Here is a 22,242-nt window from a genome sequence, read left to right as displayed (position 1 = left end):
ATTCCCGAGGCCCTCTGTTATCTGACCTTACGTAGCTTCCCGGGCTCATTTTTAAAACCCCCAGCACCCACGCTCCACCCAGTTGTGTGGGCTCTTCGGTTCCCTGCACATGTTACACTCTCTGCCCTCCAGGGCTTGGCATGCATGGTTATTTTCCCTCCAGGGACACTGGAAAGTTCCTTTCCTTTCCCCCTCCCTCAAAATCACAAACTGTGAGATCATGACCTGAGCTGAAATCAAGAGTCGGATGCTTAACCTGCTGAGCCACCCAGACGCCCCTGGGTTAGCCATTTTTAAACAGTAGCTTAGTCACAGGGGAAAATACTGAATTCATGAAAAATTCACAAAAGCTGTTTATTTTGACTTTATTAAGAGAAAAATACTTCTGTTGTTGTAAGAACACAATACTATTTTAAATACATTATTTACAGCCAGTAACTTACCATTTAAATTAAAAAGATATAAACATGTCAAAGGAACGAAACATGGATCTTTTATTAGGTGTGGATCATGGATTCACGTTCCTCCTCCATTTCCAGAGCTTCCCTGAAGTGGTCTACAAAGTAGGACTCTCCCCTTGTCCTATCCCTCATTCCCCAGGCAGCACCCCGGGCTCTGAGCTTGCCTGGGTCTGTGCCTATATGTGGTTCGGTTGTTTCTTATGGGGGCTATGTGGTAGTTTTGGGGGGTTTCCGATGCCATAACCATAGCTTTCTTTTTCAGGAAGTGTATCCAAATCTTTGCGTCGCTTTGCTCAACAGAAATGAGGAGCTTGGTTTGTATTTTATGTCTTCTCTGTTGCAAGGGCAGTTGGTTGTGCCACAGATAATAAAGAACACAACTGTGGGCAGTAAAAGAAGTATGTAGGGTGACACATTCTGCTCAAAATCAACTCAACACATTCTTCTTGGGGCAGGCCCTGTACTTTGGGAAACATGCTATCTCCTCATGTATAAACCACCCAGTCTCTCCCAGAACCAACCTTTTACCCAGGCGGGGGGAGTCAGGCATAAACGCTTGGAATCGGAATAGAAGATGTGGACAATATAAAACATGAGGTAACGTAATAGGAGGACAATGGTTTTCCAACAGTTGTGAGGCAGGTGACTTTGTTTTCCTGACTGGAAATTACAGTGGATCGCGTGACCAGTGGAAGCACCTGGGGAAGTAGGACCAGAACAGTCTCCGGAAATCCTGGATACGACCGCTGTGGTGCTGGGCTGGGCCTTGGGGAGTGGGGGGGGGGGGGGGGGGTGAACGGGAGTGAGCCCACAGACTCGAGTTTTTGGAAAGCCTTCCTTCCACAGAGAAGCCAAGATGACTGACTCTATCTGGTTGGGCAGAGACGAGGCCACTCCAGGCCCCGGGGAGAGCAGAAGACATATGAGGAAGTGCGGAGGCTGTAATAGAAGATGGGGGTAGGAACACGTCTGCGGAGAACAAACTGGGACCGGAACACTGAGGACCACGCTTATGCTAAGAGAACATACAAAGTCGTTCCTCAGGAAGAGACAAGAACCTCCAGGGTCAGCAGTAAGAGACGAGGACAGACATGGAGGGACGCCACCACGGTGCGTGGCGCCGGTCTGGGTTGAGGGCCTGGGAGGAGGCTGTTGTAACCTTTCAGGCAGGAGACAAGAGCTGACCCGGGGTCTGAGTGAAAAGGGACGTTTCCAGAGGAAAGCTTTGGGCAAGGATTCTGTTTGGGTGGGTGCAGGGCGGTGAGCTGGAGTTCAGCTTCAGAGGTGAAGGCGGGGCCGTGCTGGCACTGCCTGGGAGGCAGTGGACGGGCAGAGGGAGCGGGCAGAGGGGCAAGCTGGAGGTGCTGGGTCTGGGAGGCCTACGTCCTAGGAGCTGAACGTGAACGGCAAGAGAGAGGAGAGAAGCTGAGGTCAGAGTCCCGGGGCTGGGAAGCCGGTGAACAAAAGACCGACAGAACGGGCGGCCGGTCTCAGAAGGAGGGGCTCTGGGTGAGCTTCCAGAGCAGAGCTAAGGGAGGAGTCTGACAAAGACCTGGCAACTGGCTTCCCTCTGATTTTTAGGAGGGCAGAGTCAGGAGACTATGGGAGAAAGTATGTCCTACAAAGAGGAAAGGCGGTGAAGAAGCAGGCTTGACCAGTTGTTCTAGAACAGACAGCTGTGCGGGTACGGTTTGCAGAGGGGAAGGAGCCAGGGCACGGGAGAGGACAATGAAAAGAGCTGTGTCTGAAGACCTGGAAAGGAAGAGCATTGGCTGAGCATGAGGGGAGACTGAGGCCACAGGAGGGAGGACGGCCTTTCCGCAGTGGAGAAGGTTCGGACCTGGGGTTCTCTCCCGCCACTTTTGTGCTTCCCTCGCCGCCTGCACCCCCACCCCCAAACCGGCCTCTGGGTCTGCTCCAGGCCCCCCGCGCGGCCAGCACAGGCTGCAGGGAGGGCCAGGCTGTGGGCCAGGAGACTGACTGTGAGCTGGGTGGGGGGGGGGGGGGGAGAGGACGCTTCCAGGGAGCAAACAGCCCAGAGAGGAAGACGAGCACGGGTCCAGGACCAGAGGGAGGGAAGGAGGGAAGAAGGCAGGCGACCAAACGAGTTTTGAGCTGAAGAAGGAACAAAGCTCCAGCAATAGCGTAACCAGCTCGACTCTCAGCAACGGGAGGGCAGACTCGGGAGGCAGGAGCGTGGGGGAGGTTCACTGGAGGTGACCACGAAGGCAGAGGGGCATCACGGAGGTCCAGCTGAGGTTCTGTGCACGCGCAGCGCTGGCCTCATGGGGAAGACGGCCGCGGAGTCACCCCAACGGCTCGAATGAGGCGCGGCTGGCAGAAAGGCAAGGAGCTGATGGGTTCGGGAACTAATGGGGATGAACTGGCAGCTGCCTACATTTGCAGGTGGGTAAAAAGCGAAGCAAGGCCGGTCAGAAGTGGAGGTGGAGGGAAGGTGAAGAGGCAGCTCACAGCAGGGCCCGTGGAAGGGAGGATGAGGGACTGGGGCGGGGTGGGGGGGACAGCGGCCAATGGGGCAGATTTCGGAGTCAGGTCCCGCTACAAGTGACATGGCGTGCCGGTGTCAGAGAGGCGGAGAATAGGGCCCCAGGAAGCAGCAAAGCACGGATGTGGATGTCCTTGACCTAAAGTGAAGGACCCAGAGAGATGTGCACTGAAGTCCTCGGGGGGGTGGGGGGGGGGGCGGCCGAGGTGACCCAGAGGCAGTCAGGGGCTGGGTCACGTAAGGGCATCTACGGATTCTGCGATGGCGTTGGTCTCATTTGAGGAGGACGCCCGTCTGCGTGTGTGAATGCTAAGAGGCTTTTGTACCCTCTTCAAAAGTCTTGAGATTTATAGATGGTGCAATCACTTCCCACGTCCCATTCCATCCTCTGGAAGAAGTAGACCATGGTGCTTTCCACCAGTAAGCCACTAAAGATGGCCAGAAAGGAGAGCTTTCGGCTGATATTCAGGGTCACTGGGAAAGAACAGACAACTAGTAAGTCCTTAAGAGTTTAAGTGATGTCAGCATGTAAAGTACGTGGCATTCTGAATGGAACTCTTTCGTAAAGCTGTTTTTGAGAAAAATCTCTATTTGTTCTTATTAACTGGTGCTGTTATCCTCTCCCACTTTTTAAAAATCTACGGACCTCTGGAGAGAAACAAAGCATGTGCCGATAACAAACACACGAAGTTTCTCCTCCTGAAATCAAGACACAGATTTCCATGAATACTGAGGGAGAAAATTAAGAACAGATTTTAAGGTTATAAAGAGATCGACAATGGGGCGCCTGGGTGGCTCAGTCGGTTGAGCGACCGACTTCAGCTCAGGTCATGATCTCGCGGTCCGTGAGTTTGAGCCCTGCATTGGGCTCTGTGTTGACAGCTCAGAGCCTGGAGCCAGTTTCGGATTCTGTGTCTCCCTCTCTCTCTGACCCTCCCCCGTTCATGCTCTGTCTCTCTCTGTCTCAAAAATAAATAAATGTTAAAAAAAAAAAAAAAAAAAAAGAGAGATCGACAAAACAAAACAAAAACAAACAAACCCGGAGACAAACAGAGAGTTTAACAGGAAGCATTACGATAAAAGGTATCAGGTAGCAGCCTCATTTAAAATAACCCTTCTTTCTCACAACGGATGGGGAAAATGAAGACCCCCAAGGCTGCTCATCCCTTCTTTGGTGTGGCAGGAGCTGTGCTTCCTGGCTTGACGACTGCCCCGCCACGTACATTTGGACAAGTCATCCGCAAAGCGGAGGGTAATAACGGCTGCCCTACTAACCCCACGGCACTGAGATGTTGCACATGAAGGCACTTTGAGCACTAAAAAATACCACGTGGTTAACGTGAACAAATACCGACTACGCGCTCTGAATAAGGCATTAGAGGAGTGCCAGGCCCTGTTATTATTATTCTATGAAGAATTCCAGAGTTTAACAGGTTTGGCAAGAGCGTGTCGGAGGCGCAAGGCTTTAAGCTTGTGTGTGGGCTGAACGCGGAGGAGACAGGATAAAACATAAACATACCTCTGATTGCCTGAAAATTGGATGTAAGGACAAATACTTTGATGAGTCTGAGGCACAGGGATGTGTAGTCGTGCTCCCAAATGACGGCTGGAATCAGCAAGAGTTTTCCGTAGCTCGACAACAATAATGCTTTCAGCAGCAAAATGAAGTCGGGTTTTTTTTTCGCTGTCGTCGGTCGTTCTACCCACAGGAAAGTAAAGATGCCAGTAAAAAAGGCAGCTTGTTCTAAGGAGGGAACGGAGGACAAACACATGAATGTCCCGATCTGAACCATATCTCTCTAAAACCAAATAAGCCACAATTCCAAAATACAACTTACCGGCTGACTTCATTAGAATTGCTTTATCGAGATCAAATTTTCTTTTTCCTCCCTCCTTCTTTTTTCTTTTCTTTTTTTTTTTTTTTAATAAGCCCCTGCCTTTTGTGTCAAATCCTGCTGGTATGATTTCAGAAACATAGTTCAACAGTTCTTTCGTGGAGTATTTCATCACCCACCGAAGCAAAAGTCAGTCCGTTAGGATTGTGATCATCGGCCCTCTGAAGCTCTTTCTAGGAAGTAAGACTCTGTTTAGGTATTTTCAGTGTTCGAGGCCTCCACAGAAAGAATAATACAGGAATATGGAGGTTTTTTTAAGTCCGAAAGACGGGACCCAGCCTAAGAATTGCATATGAAGATGTTTTTCTTTGCTCATTCTTCCACTATTTATTGAATACCTAGTATCTACAAGATTTTGAATACTGTTATCTAAATTTAAAACTTCCTTAATTCATGTTAACAAGCTTTCTGAGTGCAATTCCTTATCCTTCCAGAAAGTATTCATAGAGTCCAGTACAGGAGAAGCCACAGTTCCACTGGGTCCACAGAACAGAGCACGGGCTGTTCTATTCCCATTAACTAGGATTTTAACATTTCTTTTAACTGTGGTATTATTTTTGTTCAGACTCTTAGTCCTCTGATTACCCAGCTGCATACGTTTTGAGTGATCTGTCCCTAATTCTATTTTTTCCCATAAGCTATGTTATGTACGTTTCTGCAGAATCTGGTTTTTCTGGAACACATGTGTCATCTTATAGGAGAGACAACTGTATCCTTCCTAAAATGTTTTATAACCAAACAGAGTCAAACTAAAGAGGTTCCAAACATAGGTGATTAGAATCAAAAATAATTTTGGCCGGTCGACCTACATGACAGGGACACCAAGGGCTTGTCAACTGCAAAGATCTGCTCAAACAGGCTCATCTTATAGCCTCAGATTTGGACCAAAAAAGTAATAAAAGCAACAAAGAATTCCTTAACAACAAGAACAATCTAATAGTGGGTCGTCTCCTGTTGCTGGAGATACTCAAACAAAGCTAGATCATTTTGCAGAGCTGAGGGAAGGATTTCTAGCACTGGAGAGAAGGGTGGACCAGATAACCTCCACATCTATCTAACTCAGAACTTGAGAGATTTATGTGTTTGCACCAGCCCTTGGGCTCTGCACAGTCTTTCACAAGACAGATACTATGAGGCTTTCATGGATCAGCCGGGTTCAGGAGGACCTCACCTGCCTACAGAGGGCTGCACGGAGAAAACACCAGACGGGGAGCCCGGGGAGCCACCTGTCTCGGTGCTGACACTAAGCTGCGGTGGGATTTTGGGGAAATCATTGCCTTCCTGCTTCTATGTCTCCACGGGAGAACCTAACCTATCTACCAAAGAGGATGGTTGTGAACATTAAGTTGATAAAATCGTAAAAGCAGTGTTTAAATTATAAAATGCTATATTTATGTAGGGCATTTTTTAATAACCGATTTTAGGGGGTCAGAACCTAATAGTGGATTAAAAAAGTAACAGTAGGAAAAATTTCTGAGTGTCAAAATATCCACTATAGAGTAGGTGCTACAGCAATTCTGAACTATTTGAAAATAAGCCTGGTTTATTTTTTATATTAAAAATTACGGGCACACGGGAGCTTATCCTCAGAAATTTTAAGAGGTTTTGCTTTAAAGCTTAAAATTACATTAGGTTCTAGTTCCTGGCGTAGGCAACGTTCTCAAGGATGTTTTTAATATTATTATATACGTTTGCGAATTCTTAAAATGTAAATTTTAAAACCTCAGAAACGGATGAGAGGACCAAGGAAGTGAGAGCAAACAGAGAAGAAAATGGGACAAAAGAGGACACACAGTCCAGGAATATGACACTGCAGTGCACTGGAGACTCAATATTGCTAAAACAATATTTCATTATAACCAAAGAGTTTTAGAAGCAGAGCATGGAAGCCTGTAAGTAAGAAAACAGTGGCAGAAATTAATTCAACACAATTCTGACCTCAGTCACAAACTCGAATTCTGGAGAAAAGCAGTTCCTTGAACTTAAGGAACTTGGGACAGGAGTCACTTTTCCTGAATGCAGTCAGAGAAAGAACAAGTTTTCCCTATTAAACAGGTTGCATGAGTTCAATGCAATTAGCACAACACATTGGATAAGGTCTGGCCATTATCAGTCTGTTTTAATAAAGATGAGACCTGGGGAGTCTTTCAACTGGACAATCAGAAATTAAATTTAAGAGTTTTATCGACGATGGTATGCCTCAACATATTTTACGAAACTCTCTAATCTGATAAACCTAACCATTTCCGTAACAGATGTGTGGTAACAAATAAAAAAGCAAGCAAGCACATAATTTAGACAAACTCATCTAGCAGCTTAGCAGTAGAGCTGAACGTTCAAGTCTCAAGTCCTATGTTAACCCCCTCCTCTTACCAATGATTAAGCCCACCCACTTCACTTGTGATCAGAATAGTGGGGACTAGTTGGCTGAGAACAGAAAGCGTGGCTTCTTCGTACCTAGAGAAGCAATTGCGAACATTCTATAGAAATCCCACTCCTTGGCATATCTGATGAAGTCGTTGGGATCAGTGTTCTGGTTTGAATCTTGAAGCTGCCACCATCTCAGGTACGCTTCGCAAAGCAAACAAAATATGCAGAGTTTCCCGTGCATCTGGTAGCCAAAAAGACAATGCCATTTACTGGGTAGAGAAACACCTAATTACACGTAATATCGAGTAGGCACAGACGTAGCTAAGTACTTGTGGTTTTGAAGAACCTCCCATCCCACAGCTTTTCAAATTCAGGACTGCCCGGTTAAGTGTGTAATTGTGTTGCCTGTAAACCCAATGGCTCTTCATCAGCAATGACCATCAGAATCACACGGGGAGATTTTTCAGATTGCAAATGTCGAGGCCCCAGTCCTGACTCAGAATCTTGGGAAGTAAATCCTACACATGCAATTTTGAAACAGTCCTGGGGGCAAGGCGGGATTCTGATGTACGCCCTTCGCTAAGAAATACCGCTCTAAAGAGTAGTCCACCCTTCACACTCTATTTTCAGCATCTGTCCTATACACAGAATCAAGCACAGAATTCACGTGACTCGTGGATAGGCAGAAGCAGCAATGAGGACACATTTTAACCTGAAGATTCCATCATACCACATAGGAAACTACTATTCTGAACATAAATTTTTATTTCTATTTTATTTATTTTTAAGTTTTAAGTTTTTTTTAAATGTTTACTTTCATTTATTTTATTTTTTAATTTATTGTTTAATTTACATCCTAGTTACCATATAGTGCAACAACTGATTTCAGGAGTAGATTCCTTAATGCCCCTTACCCATTTAGACCATCCCCCCTCCCAGAACCCCTCCAGCAACCCTCTGTTTGTTCTCTGTATTTAAGAGTCTTTATGTTTTGTCCCCTTCCCTGTTTTTATATTACTTTTGCTTCCCTTTCCTTATGTTCACCTGTTTTGTCTCTTAAATTCCTCATGTGAGTGAAATCATAGGATAGTTGTCTTTTTCTGACTAATTTTGCTTAGCATCATACCCTCCAGTTCCATCCACGTAGTTGCAAATGGCAAGATTTCATTCTTTTTGGTTGCCGAGTAATACTCCATTGTATATATGTACCACATCTTCTTTATCCATTCATCCATCGATGGACATTTGGGCTCTTTCCATTCTTTGGCTACTGTTGATAGTGCTTCTATAAACACTGGGGTGCATGTGCCCTTTCGAAACAGCACACCTGTATCCCTTGGGTAAGTACCTAGTTGTGCAATTGCTGGGTCATAGGGTATTTCTATTTTTAATTTTTCGAGGAACCTCCATACTGCTTTCCAGAATGGCTGCACCAGTTTGCATTCCCATCAGCAGTACAAAAGAGATCCTCTTTCTCCCCGTCCTCGCCCGCATCTGTTCTGAACATAAATTTTTAAAAAATGGCCCTATGCTGGATGAGTGTCAATTAATATATGGAAAAAACAGTAATTAAAAGGTAGAAATTTTTAAAGCTGCAAGTTCTAAAGAGTCTGAAATTTGGGCAAAAATAAAAATTATCAGGTAACAAGAATCGGCTTTTTACAACATGTTTCTCCTGGGGTGCCTGGGTGGCTCAGTCGGTTAAGCGTCCAACTCTTGGTTTCAGCTCAGGTCATGATCTCACGGTTTGTGAGTTTGAGCCTTGCCTCAGGTTTCTGTGCTGACAGTGTGGAGCCTGCTTGGGATTCTCTGTCCCTCTCTCTCTCTCTGCCCCTCACTCTCTCAAAATAAATAAACTTTTTTTTTTTTTAATTTTTTTTTTCAACATTTATTTATTTTTTTGGGACAGAGAGAGAGCATGAACGGGGGAGGGGCAGAGAGAGAGGGAGACACAGAATCGGAAACAGGCTCCAGGCTCTGAGCCATCAGCCCAGAGCCTGACGCGGGGCTCGAACTCACGGACCGCGAGATCGTGACCTGGCTGAAGTCGGACGCTTAACCGACTGCGCCACCCAGGCGCCCCATCAAAATAAATAAACTTTAAAAAATAAAATAAAACCCATTACCCATTGGACTTTCTATATCAATATAAAGTGGGGAAAAGAAAGTGTGTGCAAATGCAATGCAGTCCCAGGATAGCTATCAGTGTGGGTTTCTGAGGTTCTTCTAGTTGGCACAGTGGTTCTCCTGGCTGCACTTCAGAATTACCTGGGGGTTTTAAGAAATACTGATGCCTGAACTCATCCCCAAAGATTCTGATGTAACTGATTCTGGGCGAGGCCTCGGCTTGGAAGGATGAACTGCTATCCACCCTCTCTCTCCCAGGTGATTCCATTGTGTACCAAAGGTTGGGAATCAATGCTCTAGCAATTTAAAAACTGCCCTGGTTATTTTTTTATTTTTTTTCAATATATGAAATTTATTGTCAAATTGGTTTCTGCCCTGGTTATTTAACGTGGGGGAGGGGAAGGAATTCCCTCAACAGGATATAAAATGTAATACATTGTATTAAAATATTTCTCTTTTAATGGTCGCGTACTTCCTCTAGCTATATTTCTCTCCTTACCTGGATATATTTAATTTTATTCTGGTAGAAATAACTGGTATCTGTTTCAAAAGGAAACCCACTAAAAGGCAATACAGATTATAGTTTTTCAACTTCCTCCCAGTGAGCGTATTCTTAAATATTCACTAAACATTGTGTGCCTTGTTTATCAATGCCTGCTATTTCTAGAAACTTCCAGACACTGCTGAGATAAAAGACCCATGCTTAATAGACTTTCTTTTTAAAATAACGTTCTTTAATTCCGTTCAAATTATTCTTTAAAAATGCAAGAGCATTATCAAGTAAAATTAGAAAATAAAAAAAATTAGCACAACTTACGTTTATTTTAGTATTGAAAAGAATATGTCTGTAGGCCTGGGCTTTGCATAAAATAGCATTAATCAAGATGATAACAGGATCATACTCGATATATTTGTCTACAGGTTTCTGGCAGGATTTCTGAAATAATGCAAGATAATATTAGAACAAGCAAACTCATACATTCTGAAATCTTAAAGGATTCTGAACTAGCAGAGTCTATTTGGGACTTGTATAGCAATAAGGACATGTCAGCATTTATTTAAATTAACTTCTCTTCAGATACAAAATGTTCACATAAGCTCTGGTTTCAGAAATGACTAAATACAATCTTCTAGGCTAGAAATATTAATCTTTTTAAAAAAATATTTTCTTAATGTTTTTATTTGAGACAGAGAGAGACAGAGCATGAGCAGGGGAGGGGCAGAGAGAGAGGGAGACACAGAATCCGAAGCAGGCTCCAGGCTCTGACCTGTCAGCACAGAGCCTGATGTGGGGCTGGTACTCACTGTGAGATCATGACCTGAGCTGAAGTCGGATGCCTAACCGACTGAGCCACCCAGGCACCCCAGAAATATTAATATTTTAATCTCATATGTAAGGAAGCTAAAAAAAATTTGATTTTTTTAGAAAATATTTTCTTAGTGTTTATTTCTGAGAGATTGAGAGAGAGAGAGCACGAGCGAATGAGCAGGTGAGGGGCAGAGAGAGAGGGAGACACAGAATCTGAAGCAGGCTCCAGGCTCTGAGCTGTCAGCACCAAGCCCGACGTGGGGCTCGACTTCTTGAAATAGCGAGATCATGACCTGAGCTAAAATCGGACACTTAACCAACTGAGCCACCCAGGCGCCCCAAAAATATTTGATTTAAAGACTGGATTAGGCAGAAAAGTATCCCAGAAAATGCTTTCAATTTTTAGGAATTGTTATAAAATAAAGAAATACATTTATAATGTACTTCCATTGATAAACTGTTGCCTATTGGCTAGATGGCCACCAACTCTGCGGTTCTTGAAACATGACTTGGAGAAAGGGGTTCAGAAAAGTAACCCTGCACGCGGAGCTTCTGAGAGCTAAAAGCAAGTAAAGAATGTGGCAGATACTGAGAAGCTCTCCCCCCCCCCCCCAATTAACATTGAGAATATGGGAGGAAAATGCTCTTTCTCTGATGAACAATGGTGAAGACGCTGGAAAATGCTGAGCTATACATAAGCAAATGGAGTGCAGCTTGGTTCCAGGTTACCGGAAGCAAGACACCTGGGCTCTCAGTAATTCCTACTACATTAACTTTTTTGGACACAGGTGATTACAATGTTATCAAAGTCCAACACCGGCAGAACACATAACACCGTGTACAAGAATGAGTTCATCAGAGGGGTGCTTGGGTGGCTCAGTCTGTTAAGCGTCAGGTCATGATTTCACGGTCCGTGAGTTTGAGCCCTACATGGGGCTCTCTGCTGTCAGCAGACCCCGCTTTGGATCTTCTGTCCCCCCTCCCTCTGCCCCTTCCGCATGCATGCTCTCTCTCAAAAATAAATAAACATTAAAAAAATTTTTTTCAATAAAAAATATTTTAAAAAAGAGAACAAGCTCATTAGAAATGTGACATTTCAAAGAGTTTTAGTTACAAAGTTGAGTTAAGGCAACTGTTCTAATGGCTACAATTCAAACATAAAACATTTTGAAATTCTGAGAAGATAAAATAAAAATGGAAGTGATGGATATGCAAACATACTGGGATGGCCTTTTAATTACATCAAAGTGCTAGGGAAAAAAATGAAGCGCATTGAAAGATATCGACCCCGCATTCCGAAGGTAAAGAAAAACCACTTCCGACTGAAAGAGTTTCTCCACTTCATTCGTGTCATTTAAAAAAATTTTTTTTTCAACGTTTATTTATTTTTGGGACAGAGAGAGACGGAGCATGAACGGGGGAGGGGCAGAGAGAGAGGGAGACACAGAATGGGAAACAGGCTCCAGGCTCTGAGCCATCAGCCCAGAGCCTGACGCGGGGCTCGAACTCACGGACCGCGAGATCGTGACCTGGCTGAAGTCGGACGCTTAACCGACTGCGCCACCCGGGCGACCCTCATTCGTGTCATTTACAAGAAACGCGTATGTTCTTAAGTCATCAAGTGAACCAATGAAGAGAGACGTGCTATTACCTCATTTAAATACGCCTAATCACACCGAGGCATAAGATGTTAACGATTTCACAGTTTTTCAGCTGGGCAAAGAGTAAGCCAGTGTCTAGACAGAAGCCGCGGAATCAGGCATCCTATATTCATGACGAAGAGCTGTTTTCTAGACACCCTCCCTCTGCTGCCCATGGGCAAAACACCTCTCTACAAACAACACTGGAGATCCTACTGCATCGTAAAATGGAACCACTGGCTGGTCAAGGGTCTTATCTCTGTCCGTTACAAGTTCCCTCAAGGGCACCTGGGTGGCTCAGTGAGTTAAGCGACTGCCTCTTGGTTTCAGCTTAGGCCATGATCTCACGGTTCGTGGGTTCAAGTCCCATGTCAGGCTCTGCGCTGACAGCACGGAGCCTGCTTGGGATTCTCTCTCCCTCTGCGCCTCTCCCTCTCCTGCTTGTTCTCTCTCTCTCTCTCTCTCTCTCTCTCTCGCTCGCTCTCTCCCAAGAATAAACAAATAAAACTTTAAAAAAAAGTTTCCTAAAACCCGTGCGTATGGAGGCGGCAGTGCAAGTCGAGCTGAGCCAGGATTTGGACAATTTTTGGGAGGAAGTGGCAGAAGACAGCAGCCCAGTTTTCCCTTTTACAATCACTTGGCCGACAAATGTGTCTGTCGCGGCCACAGCGTTCATTGCAACAGCTCTCCCAGCCATTTCTATGGACCAAGCACTTCCAGGATGCTAGATACTCCCCTTGAGATGTCAGTCTCTATCCTCAAGGACCTTACAGTTTAGAAGAGGATGCATAAGCACGCTACTGCAAGCGCTACAATGGAAGGGACACAGGGTGACATGAATCCCCGTAGGAGGGGCGGCTCCTGGTGTCACATGCCCTGTGATGTGCTACGCCCACCTTCCCTTCCTAGCATTCTGAGTATTTTACAAGCACTGAAAGTTCATTAGAGCCCGCTGGTTCCCTCCCTATCAGGTTAAGCCTAATTTGTCCTTGTTCTGCCTCTGCTACTTGCTTCTCCCACGAGGGATCCCTCCACCTTGAATGCAAGGAGGAAACCCACACAGGCACAAAACAAACACACAGTAAAACACCCTAGTGGCAGGCGGCTACGTTTAGATTATGTTTTCTTACTCTGGCAAAATCGTTCCGCTCCCTTTACTACTGACTGGACGAGTATCGCGAAAGAGAAAGTTGTCCTCTGAGAAATCCGTAAGCACAAGGGACTATGCACATCCCGGAAACGCAGATATTTCCGCCACCTCTATGTTACCATGGATACGAATTACTTTCTGCTGCTATGTTCTTCAGTGCCCTGGGAAATCACCTCTCCTTCAGCATATAAGCTGGCCAATATTTTATGAACGTTCTTGCTACTTCTTCCTCCCCATCATCTCTAGGGCCGTCCCCTTCCCCACTCATTCTCAAACCTGTTCCGTTTTAGCTCCACAATCAGCAAAACATGTATCTTAAAACTGGAGCCCCCTAGACTTGAAGCTCCTCAGGGTTAGGATACCCTCTCATCCATCTCTGCATCCATCCAGCATGTAAGGGTGGAGGCTCCATACTGTTCGCACTGAACAGAACTCAAACTTGTGAGGATCTCAGTGGAGTCTTGTCTTGTCACCATCATGAACCTATCAAGTATCTGAGCACACAAAACAATCTGGGCACTATAGGATGTCAAAAGCACTGTATCTTTAAGCCTACTTATAAGAAACCGTGAAAAGCTGAAGGAGAGGGAGTGGCTAAACGCAAGTGACATGCTTCCATTAGATGGAGAAAAATTCGGGAGACACAGGGGCAAGCTGCGGGGGACGGCACTGGAGATGTAAGAGCAAAGGGAAGGGAGGTAAGGATGAGAAATACAGGTAGGAGATCAGGCTGAGTATATTGCTGGTAGCCAAGGGATCGAAGCATGCATGAGTTACCAGCTTATAGCAACTGTGGCTATTTTTCCAGAACAAATAGCCTGATGTGTAAAAACTGTTTACTTTTTACCCTCACGACTTGGAGGGCCTTTAAAAAATTATTTTGCAATTTAATTTTCAGAGTCCAGCATCAACGAAGTGATTTTTCCTAAATAATGCTACTATGCAGGGGCGCCTGGGTGGCTCAGTCGGTTAAGTGTCCGACTTCGGCTCAGGTCACGATCTCACGGTTTGTGGGTTCGAGCCCCGCGTCGGGCTCTGGGCTGATGGCTCGGAGCCTGGAGCCTGTTTCTCAGCGTCTGTGTCTCCCTCCCTCTGCCCCTCCCCTGTTCACACTCTGTCTCTGTCTCTCTTGAAAATAAATAAACATTAAAAAAAAATTTTTTTTTTAAATGCTACTATGCATATTACTATGCATTATCATGATAAAGGAGATTACCCACTCTTATCTCATCAGGAAATGGCTGTGTACAATAATGTACTGTACCACCATTCATTACCCCAAATATAATTCTAAAATCTGTCTCCTAGGTGAGAGGGGCCGATGTTGGGGGAACGGGTGGGCAGCCAGACGAGGGTGCAGCGGCTGACCTAAACAGCTATCCAATAATTATTTTCCATAAAATTACTTTCCATAAATAAGGTATAGAGAAGCCAGCATCTGATGATTAGGAAAAGGATTTTGTTAGTTTAATGCCAAGAATTTTAAAAAATAGAGATTAATTTATATTATATATAATAATTTATGTTATATATATTATATTATTAAAGATTGCTAACTTTAGTTAGATGGTTATGTGGTTGTCATCTTTAAGACAGATGACTTGGGGCGCCTGGGTGGCGCAGTCGGTTAAGCGTCCGACTTCAGCCAGGTCACGATCTCGCGCTCCGTGAGTTCGAGCCCCGTGTCGGGCTCTGGGCTGATGGCTCAGAGCCTGGAGCCTGTTTCCGATTCTGTGTCTCCCTCTCTCTCTGCCCCTCCCCCATTCATGCTCTGTCTCTCTCTGTCCCAAAAATAAATAAACGTTGAGAAAAAAAAAAAGACAGATGACTTAATTGTGCCAGTCCAAAAATTATTAAGTTTAGATCCCATATAACTTAATATTCTCTCCCTTGTACTAGGATGGACAAGGATATCACCATCTAAAAACATAGAAATGGCTCGTTCATTCAACAAATATTTATTGCATACTTACTATGTGTCAGGCACTGTTCTGGATGATCTAGCTACATTAATGAATAAATTATATGTAATCTCTTGTGTAGCTTGTATTTCAGCGGGAAGAGACAAGCAATAAATAACAAATAAGTCAGTTTTATAGAATATTCAAAGATGACAGGTGCTATGGGAAAGATAATGCAGGGAGAGGTGATAAGGCATACCAGACCTGGCAGGGGGAACCACAATTTGTAATAGGGTGGTCAGAATAGACCTCTCTGAGAGGCCAATAAAAATACTTGAAGGAGGTGAGGGAATTAGCCATGTCAGATCCTGACAGAAGAGTGTTCCAGGCACAGTGCAAAGGCCCTGAGGAAGGAACTTGCCTGGTTTAAAAGCTATCTGGAGGCAGGGGTGCCTGCCTCCAGTTGGTTGAGCATCCAACTCCTGATTTTGGCCCAGGTCATGATCTCATGGTCGTGGGACTGAGCCATGTGTTGAGTTCCATGCTGACAGCACGGAACCTGCTTGGGATCCTCTCTTTCTCCCTCTCAAAAAAAACCCCCCCAAAACCAAAACAACAACAATAACAAAACTATCAGGAGGCAATGAAACTGCCGTAGAATAATGGAGAGTAGCAAGAGACTACATGAGCCTTATAAACCAGTGCAAGGATTCTGACCTTAATTCTGAGTGAGATGGAAAATCACTGGGAAGTTTGAGAAAACTTCAATTTTATTTTATTTTTTAGTTATTTATTTTTTAAGTAGGCGCCATGCCCAACATGCAGCTTGAACTCACAATCTGGAGATGAGGAGTCTCATGCTCTACTGCCTGAGCCGGCCAGGTGCTCCTCTACCTTACATTAAAAAAAAACTTTTATATGTTTTAATTTATTCTCGCGAGAAAGAGAGACACAATGTGAGCGGGGGAGGGGCAGAGAGAGAGGCAGACCCAGAATCGGAAGCGGGCTCCAGGCTCCGAGCCGTTGGCATAGAGTCCCACGCGGGGCTCGAACTCGTGAACCACGAGATCGTGACCTGAGCCCAACTCAGATGCTTAATCGACTGAGCCACCCAGGCGCCCTGTCTAACTTACATCTGAAAAGGAACACTTTGGCTGCTGTGTGAAGAGGCTCAAGACGTTCAAGGGCGCTACAGGTTAAGAATTATGACAATAATCCCAGTGAGACATGATGGACCAGCGCTGTAGCAGTAGAGGCGGTGAAAAAACAGTGGATTCTGAACACGCTCTGAAGGCAGAATTAACAGGACCTGCCGAGCACCCGAATAAGGAAATAAATGCGGGAGAAAGGAATCAAGGATGACTCCAAACTTTTTTGGTCTTAGGAACTAACACGGAAGAGCCGCCATTAACTGTGAACGTTTGAGATAACTAGAAATCTCCAACTGGAGAAATCAAGTCGTTAGTTGGACATTTGTGTTCTGGAATTCAAGGAAGAGGTTCAGGCTAGAGGTTCAAACTTGGGAACTGTCAGAGTGTAGATGGTCTTTAAAGCCATGAGCCAGAATGAGCTCTTCAAAGGAGAGAGTGTAGACAGAGAAGAGGCCCAAGAACTGAGCCTCACGGTTAAGAGGTGAGGCAGGTGACACAGAACCAGAAAGGAGATTGAGAGGAAACAGCCAACAAGGTAAGAAAACTGGAAGAGCCTGGTGTCCTGGCAAGTGCACGCAGCGTGTCCAGGGGAAAGTAATAAGGTCAAATGTTGCTGACAGTTCGCTGAGAATAGACTATTGGATTTAGCAAAGCAGAGGTCTGTGATCTTAAGAACAGTTTCTAGTGAAATGCTGGGTGGGAAGAAAGTGTGTCTGAAGAAGATTCAAGAGAAACTAGGAAAGGAAATCGAGATAGCAATTAAAAATATCTCTTAAAGGACTTTTGCTGTCAAAGGGACGGGGAAAAAGAGCGGGAGCCCAAACAAAGGAGGAAGTGGGGTCAAGTTGTGTGTGTGTGTGTGTGTGTGTGTGTGTGTGTGTGTGTGTGTTTAAATTACACTCCCTTGTGTATTACACTTGTGTAATACACTCCCTTGTGTATTAACACCAGGCCATGTTTTCCGAATGAGGATTATTACTAGCAAATCATCAGATCAGAAATGGGACAAAAACCTTCTGACTGCCTACTATGCGGCTGGTTCTTTGCTAATACCGCAAAAAGAACCTCCAATTTTGTGACTTTTTAAACATAAAAAGTCCCGTTAACTCGTCATTTTTGGTTTTTGTGTCACCAACGTCCAACTTAGTGCGTTGCACACAACACAAACTATACATTCGATCATCGCAAAGGATGAACCCGACATAAAGTGTTCTAGGAAAATTTAATACAGGTTATGGAGTGTACGGATGATAACATTTACCCGTGCAAGGGTGAACAGCTAAAATTTAAAGAGTTTGGGCGTGAACTCAAATGTCAACATAATCCGATTTTTAAATTTCTCTGCACAACGCCTACATCCATCTCCATTCGAGAATCCGTCCGCCGCGTTAGGTCTCACCAGCAAACACGACGGGTATGAGAAAACCACTGCAGGGTAGTGAGTTCTTTAACACTATGGATAACCGCGAAGTCTCGACTGACTCCGGACAGGAATGTCAAGTATTAAACTGAAGACTGTATTACAGGAGCCTGAAACTCGTTGATTTTTCTGCCCTAAAACGCTGACATACATATCCCACTGCCTCTCATGGTCCCCAAATCCCGCCACGCCATTTTCTTCCCCAGGACACCCCACGCCTGGCAACTCACGCAGATGGTTATCTTCAGCACTCCGTGGTTATAGTCTCGGTACAACTCCTTGGCCTCTTGGTTGCATTCGATGCACCTGTACTGGCAGGAGGCCGAGGCAGCAGTGGGAGTGGGAGTAGCTGCAACCCCATCGGTGTTCCCCTTGCCCGCGACCACCCCTTCTGCGTTGCCCTTGCCTGGCCGTAGCCCATACCGCCCACCGGTGCCCATTTCCACGCAACTGCAGCCGAGAACTTCCGATTCAGTGGCGGGGAAAGACGTCAGACATCAGACCGGAAAGCCTGTCCCGTGCGGTGCTTGCTGGGATTCGTAGTCTCAGCCTCGGAAAGGGGACTCGCGGCTGGCCGAGCTGGGACTACAACTCCCAGCAGGCAACGCCACACCCCTTCCCTCCCCCTTGCCACGGCCCACCTGCCCGCCGCGGGTTAAGGCTGGGAGGCCGCAGCGTGCGGCGAGGGCTGCCGCACATGCGCCTTGAGGAAAGATGGCACCTGCCGGCTGCTGCTGCTGCTGCTGCTGCTGCTGCTACTGCTACTGCTGCTGGGGCGGCGCTGTGGCCGCCGCGGACGCCGCCCGGCGCGTCCTGGTGCTGCTGTTGCTGGGGGTCCTGTCCGTCGGGCCGCGCCCGGGCGCGCTGGCCACTGAGCACTACTCGCCGCTGTCCCTGCTCAAGCAGGAGCTGCAGCATCGGCAGCAGCAGGAGGCCCAGGCAGGCGGCGGCTGCAGCCCGCAGTCCGGGGACTGGGGAGACCAGTACTCGGTCGAGTGCGGCGGTGAGTGGGCGGCGGGCGGGCGTCCGGGTCGCCCGGGGCCGCGGGGACGGCGGGGCCGTGGGGACGGCGGGCTCCCGGGGGCCGATGTGCGGGCGGCCCGGGCCTCGCCGCCGCCGGCCGCGGTGCGGCGTGTGCTCCTGGGGGAGCCGGCTCGGCGAGGTGTCATCCTGGGGCCGCTTCCCGCCGCTCGCACCCACGCCGCTGCGCGCCCTTCTCTGGTAGCTGCCGTGGGGAGGGTGGTGAATAGAGAAAAGAGCTGACAGCATGTTCCTGGGGACCAGGGCGGTCTCTTCGGAGTTGCAGCAATTGTCGAAAGGGTGGAGGAGGAGATGGCAAGTGGCCTGGGGCAGCCCCGGTTCCCGCTCTGTGCCCCACGGTTGCCGAGGGAGCGAGGGAGGGGAAAACGGAAGGACGGAGGAGGACCGGGCCCAGTGGGGGGCCCGCGCCCGGAGTGGGGGTCGTCTGGCCCTTCTTAGGCCTGGAAATCAGGTTCTCTGACCTGGGTTTGATGTCTTGTATTAAACATTATCTCTCCAAATTCGATCCCTGGAAGAAAGAAGGGAAGACAAGAGTAAGCCTATTTTTTCTGCTCGATGACATCTTGCTTCCAGTTATTTAAGATTGACCTGTGACCTGTCCGGTATCTCCCAGTGAGTAAGAGGGCCCCGCAGGCCTTCAGCCTGTGTAAGTCAGAGCCGGGCGTATTGGAACGAGGCCATCTCATTGATTAAGTTGGGCGCTTTTGCCCTCAATTTAGTAAGTCATGGCAGATGCCTTAGGGGCAAATATATGCTTGTGGTTTTTTGTTTTGACATTTCCATCGGATCTTTTCACCCTTCAGTCCCCTCCCCTTCCTTTCCTTTTCCTCTTCCCCCTAATTCCCTCAAGGCTTGCTTTTGAAAGCTCTAGGTCTACCTAATTCACTAGAAGCTGGCTGGTGGCTTTTACAGCCTGGACAGCTGTGTTCTTGAACATTGTGTAACTGGGAAGACAATAAGCATTTTTTAGTTGAGAGATGTCAAGATTAGCACACTCTGATTTCCTTTTAGCACAATCTGACTCCCTTGAGGAAGTCTCACTCATTGACTTTGTTTTGTAGTGGGCCTTGGCTAGTAACAGCGTAAAAAACTCGGCGGGCATTGTATAGTGGGAAAAGAATGGCTTTTTACCTCTGTGGCTTCCTGTGACTCTGAACAAGTTAATTGCTTGTCTTGGCAAGCGAAATTGCCGCCTCTGTAAATTGAAGACACTGTTACCTAATTACCGGGTTTCATTTTCTTCACAAGAGCGCTGCGGGGAAAGTGAGAAATAGGCAACATAATATGGAGTGCTTGCCGTATGCCAGGTGCTGTCGTAAGAGTAGGTTGGTTAGCCTATTTTCTTAAGTCTTTTGGAACACCCGTCACTACCTCATTGAATGGTAGCTCCTTTTCCTCAGATGAGGAAACCGCGACACGGTGCAATCATCACTTTCCTGCGGGCCCACCGCTGTAAAGGGACGAGGCCAGGTGGTCAGGCTCCAGACAAAGCTTTGTCTTAGACACTAAGTCATTATAGGTAGGAGAACACATCTGTAGTGAGTGCTTGCATATAGGACGTGTTATGTAAATCTTCATTTCCCCTTCCCTTGTATGGTCATGTGATGCTCACTGGCTCAAGGAGACACAGATTCTAGGCAGTAGAAGTTAGAAATTGATTTATATTATGAAATTGATTGATAGTATTGATCTAGGTGGCTCATTTCACTCCATGGCTTATGCCAGTCTTTGGAGTCCCTATTTGGGCCAACTCTGACCTGTATTATGCTTTTCCCCTAGGTAATATAAGTTTTCATGAACCGGGCGTTCGGAGGAGTTTTCCTGTCCATTCTACCATTCCCTCATAGGTGGAAACCATCATCCAGAGTTCTTTGCGTCAAAGGATGAACGCAATCTTAATGAGGCTTTAAGCATAATTTGTCAGATGTTTCAGTTTTTCATTTATCTCCCCCCATGAGGTTTCTTAGTACTTGGTTTCTTAGTTTGGCATTCCACATGTGCTGTTGGAAATGTGTGGCATGAGTCTTTGAGCCAGCCTCCCCTGGGGTGACGTGAATGTCCCGCAGTTGCTGACAGGCGCCGAAGTCACTTGGCTGCTGCTGCTGTTCCCAGTTAATAATTCCCAAAGGCAACTGCTTATGCTTCTTGGCACTCCAGCTGTGGGACGTGACAGGAGCCATCTCTGTCATGGTAGAGACTCCCCAAATGTCTCTCATTTCTCCCTCTTCATTTTGGACGAGTAGGTAGAAGCTGGACCCTGTGAAACTGCCCCATTCCCTCACTGTCCTAAGAAGAACAGATGTGGGAACAAATTCAGGATTTACAACTAATCATATCATAGCCCAGAGGTTCTGAATCCAGAACCCCTTCCGATCAACAGAAAGGTCTAGATAAGTGCCAGGATCCAGAACGAATCAGTTCTTGAGAGCCTCACCATCCATTCATCACGTCATCATCACTTGCTGGCCTTTCCAGCCACGAGCCTGTCCGTGTCAAGCCAGTCCGTATGCAGAGGACAGACACAGAAGCACCGCCACTTTTCAGAAGCCTTCCCACAGCTTTCGGATTCAAGGCTGAATTGACACCTGCTTGGGTCTAAATCTGCACACCTTCCAATGAGCTGTATGGGTATTCTCATAAGACCGAACCCCCAGTGATTACAGGGCCAAAGACAATATGTGTCTTCCTATGGTGGGAGCCCATAGGTCTGAACAGCGCACTGGCAATGGCTGATTGTGCTGTGTGGACCACCATCAAATGGAATCCAGTGCCCTGGGATCAGCCTCGAGCTCAGTGGGCTGAACCCCATCGAGGTCCAGCTGCACAGATAAGCATAGATGACTGGGGCACCAGCGGTCTCAGCCTGACTTTGCTGTTCCCAGGCCCCCTTCAACTTTCTCCCCTGGCACGTTTTTGTATTTTATTTGAAAAACATGTATAGCCACAAACGTCAGGTCATCTGTTTTCCTGTGGGAAAAATAATCTTTTTTAAAAACGTGAACGCTGTAATGTACATATTTTTCAAATAAAAATCAATTTCCCGGGGCACCTGGGTGGCTCAGTCGGTTAAGCATCTGACTTTGGCTCATGTCATGATCTCATGGTTCATGAGTTTGAGCCCCGAGTCGAACTTAGCACTGACCGTGCAGAGCCTGCTTCAGATTCTGTCTCTGTCTCTGTCTCTGTCTCTATCTCTGTCCCTTACCCCCCCACCCCACAGTATCTCTCTCTCTTTCTCTCAAAAATAAATAAACATTAAAAAAAATCATTT

General features: G+C 46.5%; 3 protein-coding genes across 8 annotated transcripts in view; 1 reads left to right on the top strand and 2 right to left on the bottom strand.

The window, feature by feature from the left end:
* Nucleotides 1-349: 349 nt before the first annotated feature.
* On the bottom strand, nucleotides 350-18,524 carry LOC123378920 (protein ARV1). Its single transcript, XM_045040965.1, has 5 exons — nucleotides 18,161-18,524; nucleotides 10,177-10,296; nucleotides 7,320-7,473; nucleotides 4,487-4,711; nucleotides 350-3,441 (listed from the first exon to the last, which is right to left on the bottom strand). The coding sequence occupies exons 1-5, from the start codon at nucleotides 18,368-18,370 to the stop codon at nucleotides 3,299-3,301; spliced, it is 852 nt and encodes a 283-aa protein (XP_044896900.1). The 5' UTR covers nucleotides 18,371-18,524; the 3' UTR covers nucleotides 350-3,298.
* LOC123381001 (tetratricopeptide repeat protein 13-like) lies at nucleotides 18,509-22,019 on the top strand. The gene is made up of 2 exons (XM_045040979.1): nucleotides 18,509-18,933; nucleotides 20,751-22,019. Exons 1-2 carry the CDS (start codon nucleotides 18,645-18,647, stop codon nucleotides 20,816-20,818), a joined length of 357 nt encoding a protein of 118 aa, XP_044896914.1. The 5' UTR covers nucleotides 18,509-18,644; the 3' UTR covers nucleotides 20,819-22,019.
* Nucleotides 19,207-22,242, bottom strand: part of LOC123380990 (tetratricopeptide repeat protein 13-like) — a 49,256-nt gene continuing 46,220 nt past the window's right edge. For all 6 annotated transcript variants that reach the window (XM_045040977.1, XM_045040967.1, XM_045040978.1 and 3 more), the window contains one exon: nucleotides 19,207-19,479. Coding sequence is in view for 3 of the 6 variants with exons in the window: in XM_045040967.1 (XP_044896902.1) it covers nucleotides 19,459-19,479 (21 nt within the window). In the remaining 3 variants the exon portion in view is untranslated. The remainder of the gene's footprint in view (nucleotides 19,480-22,242) is intronic.

The sequence above is a fragment of the Felis catus genome, chromosome D2 (assembly GCF_018350175.1).
Source record: "Felis catus isolate Fca126 chromosome D2, F.catus_Fca126_mat1.0, whole genome shotgun sequence".
In the NCBI taxonomy this organism is placed as follows: Eukaryota; Metazoa; Chordata; class Mammalia; order Carnivora; family Felidae; genus Felis; species Felis catus.
This window is presented reverse-complemented; position numbering and strand designations above follow the sequence as displayed.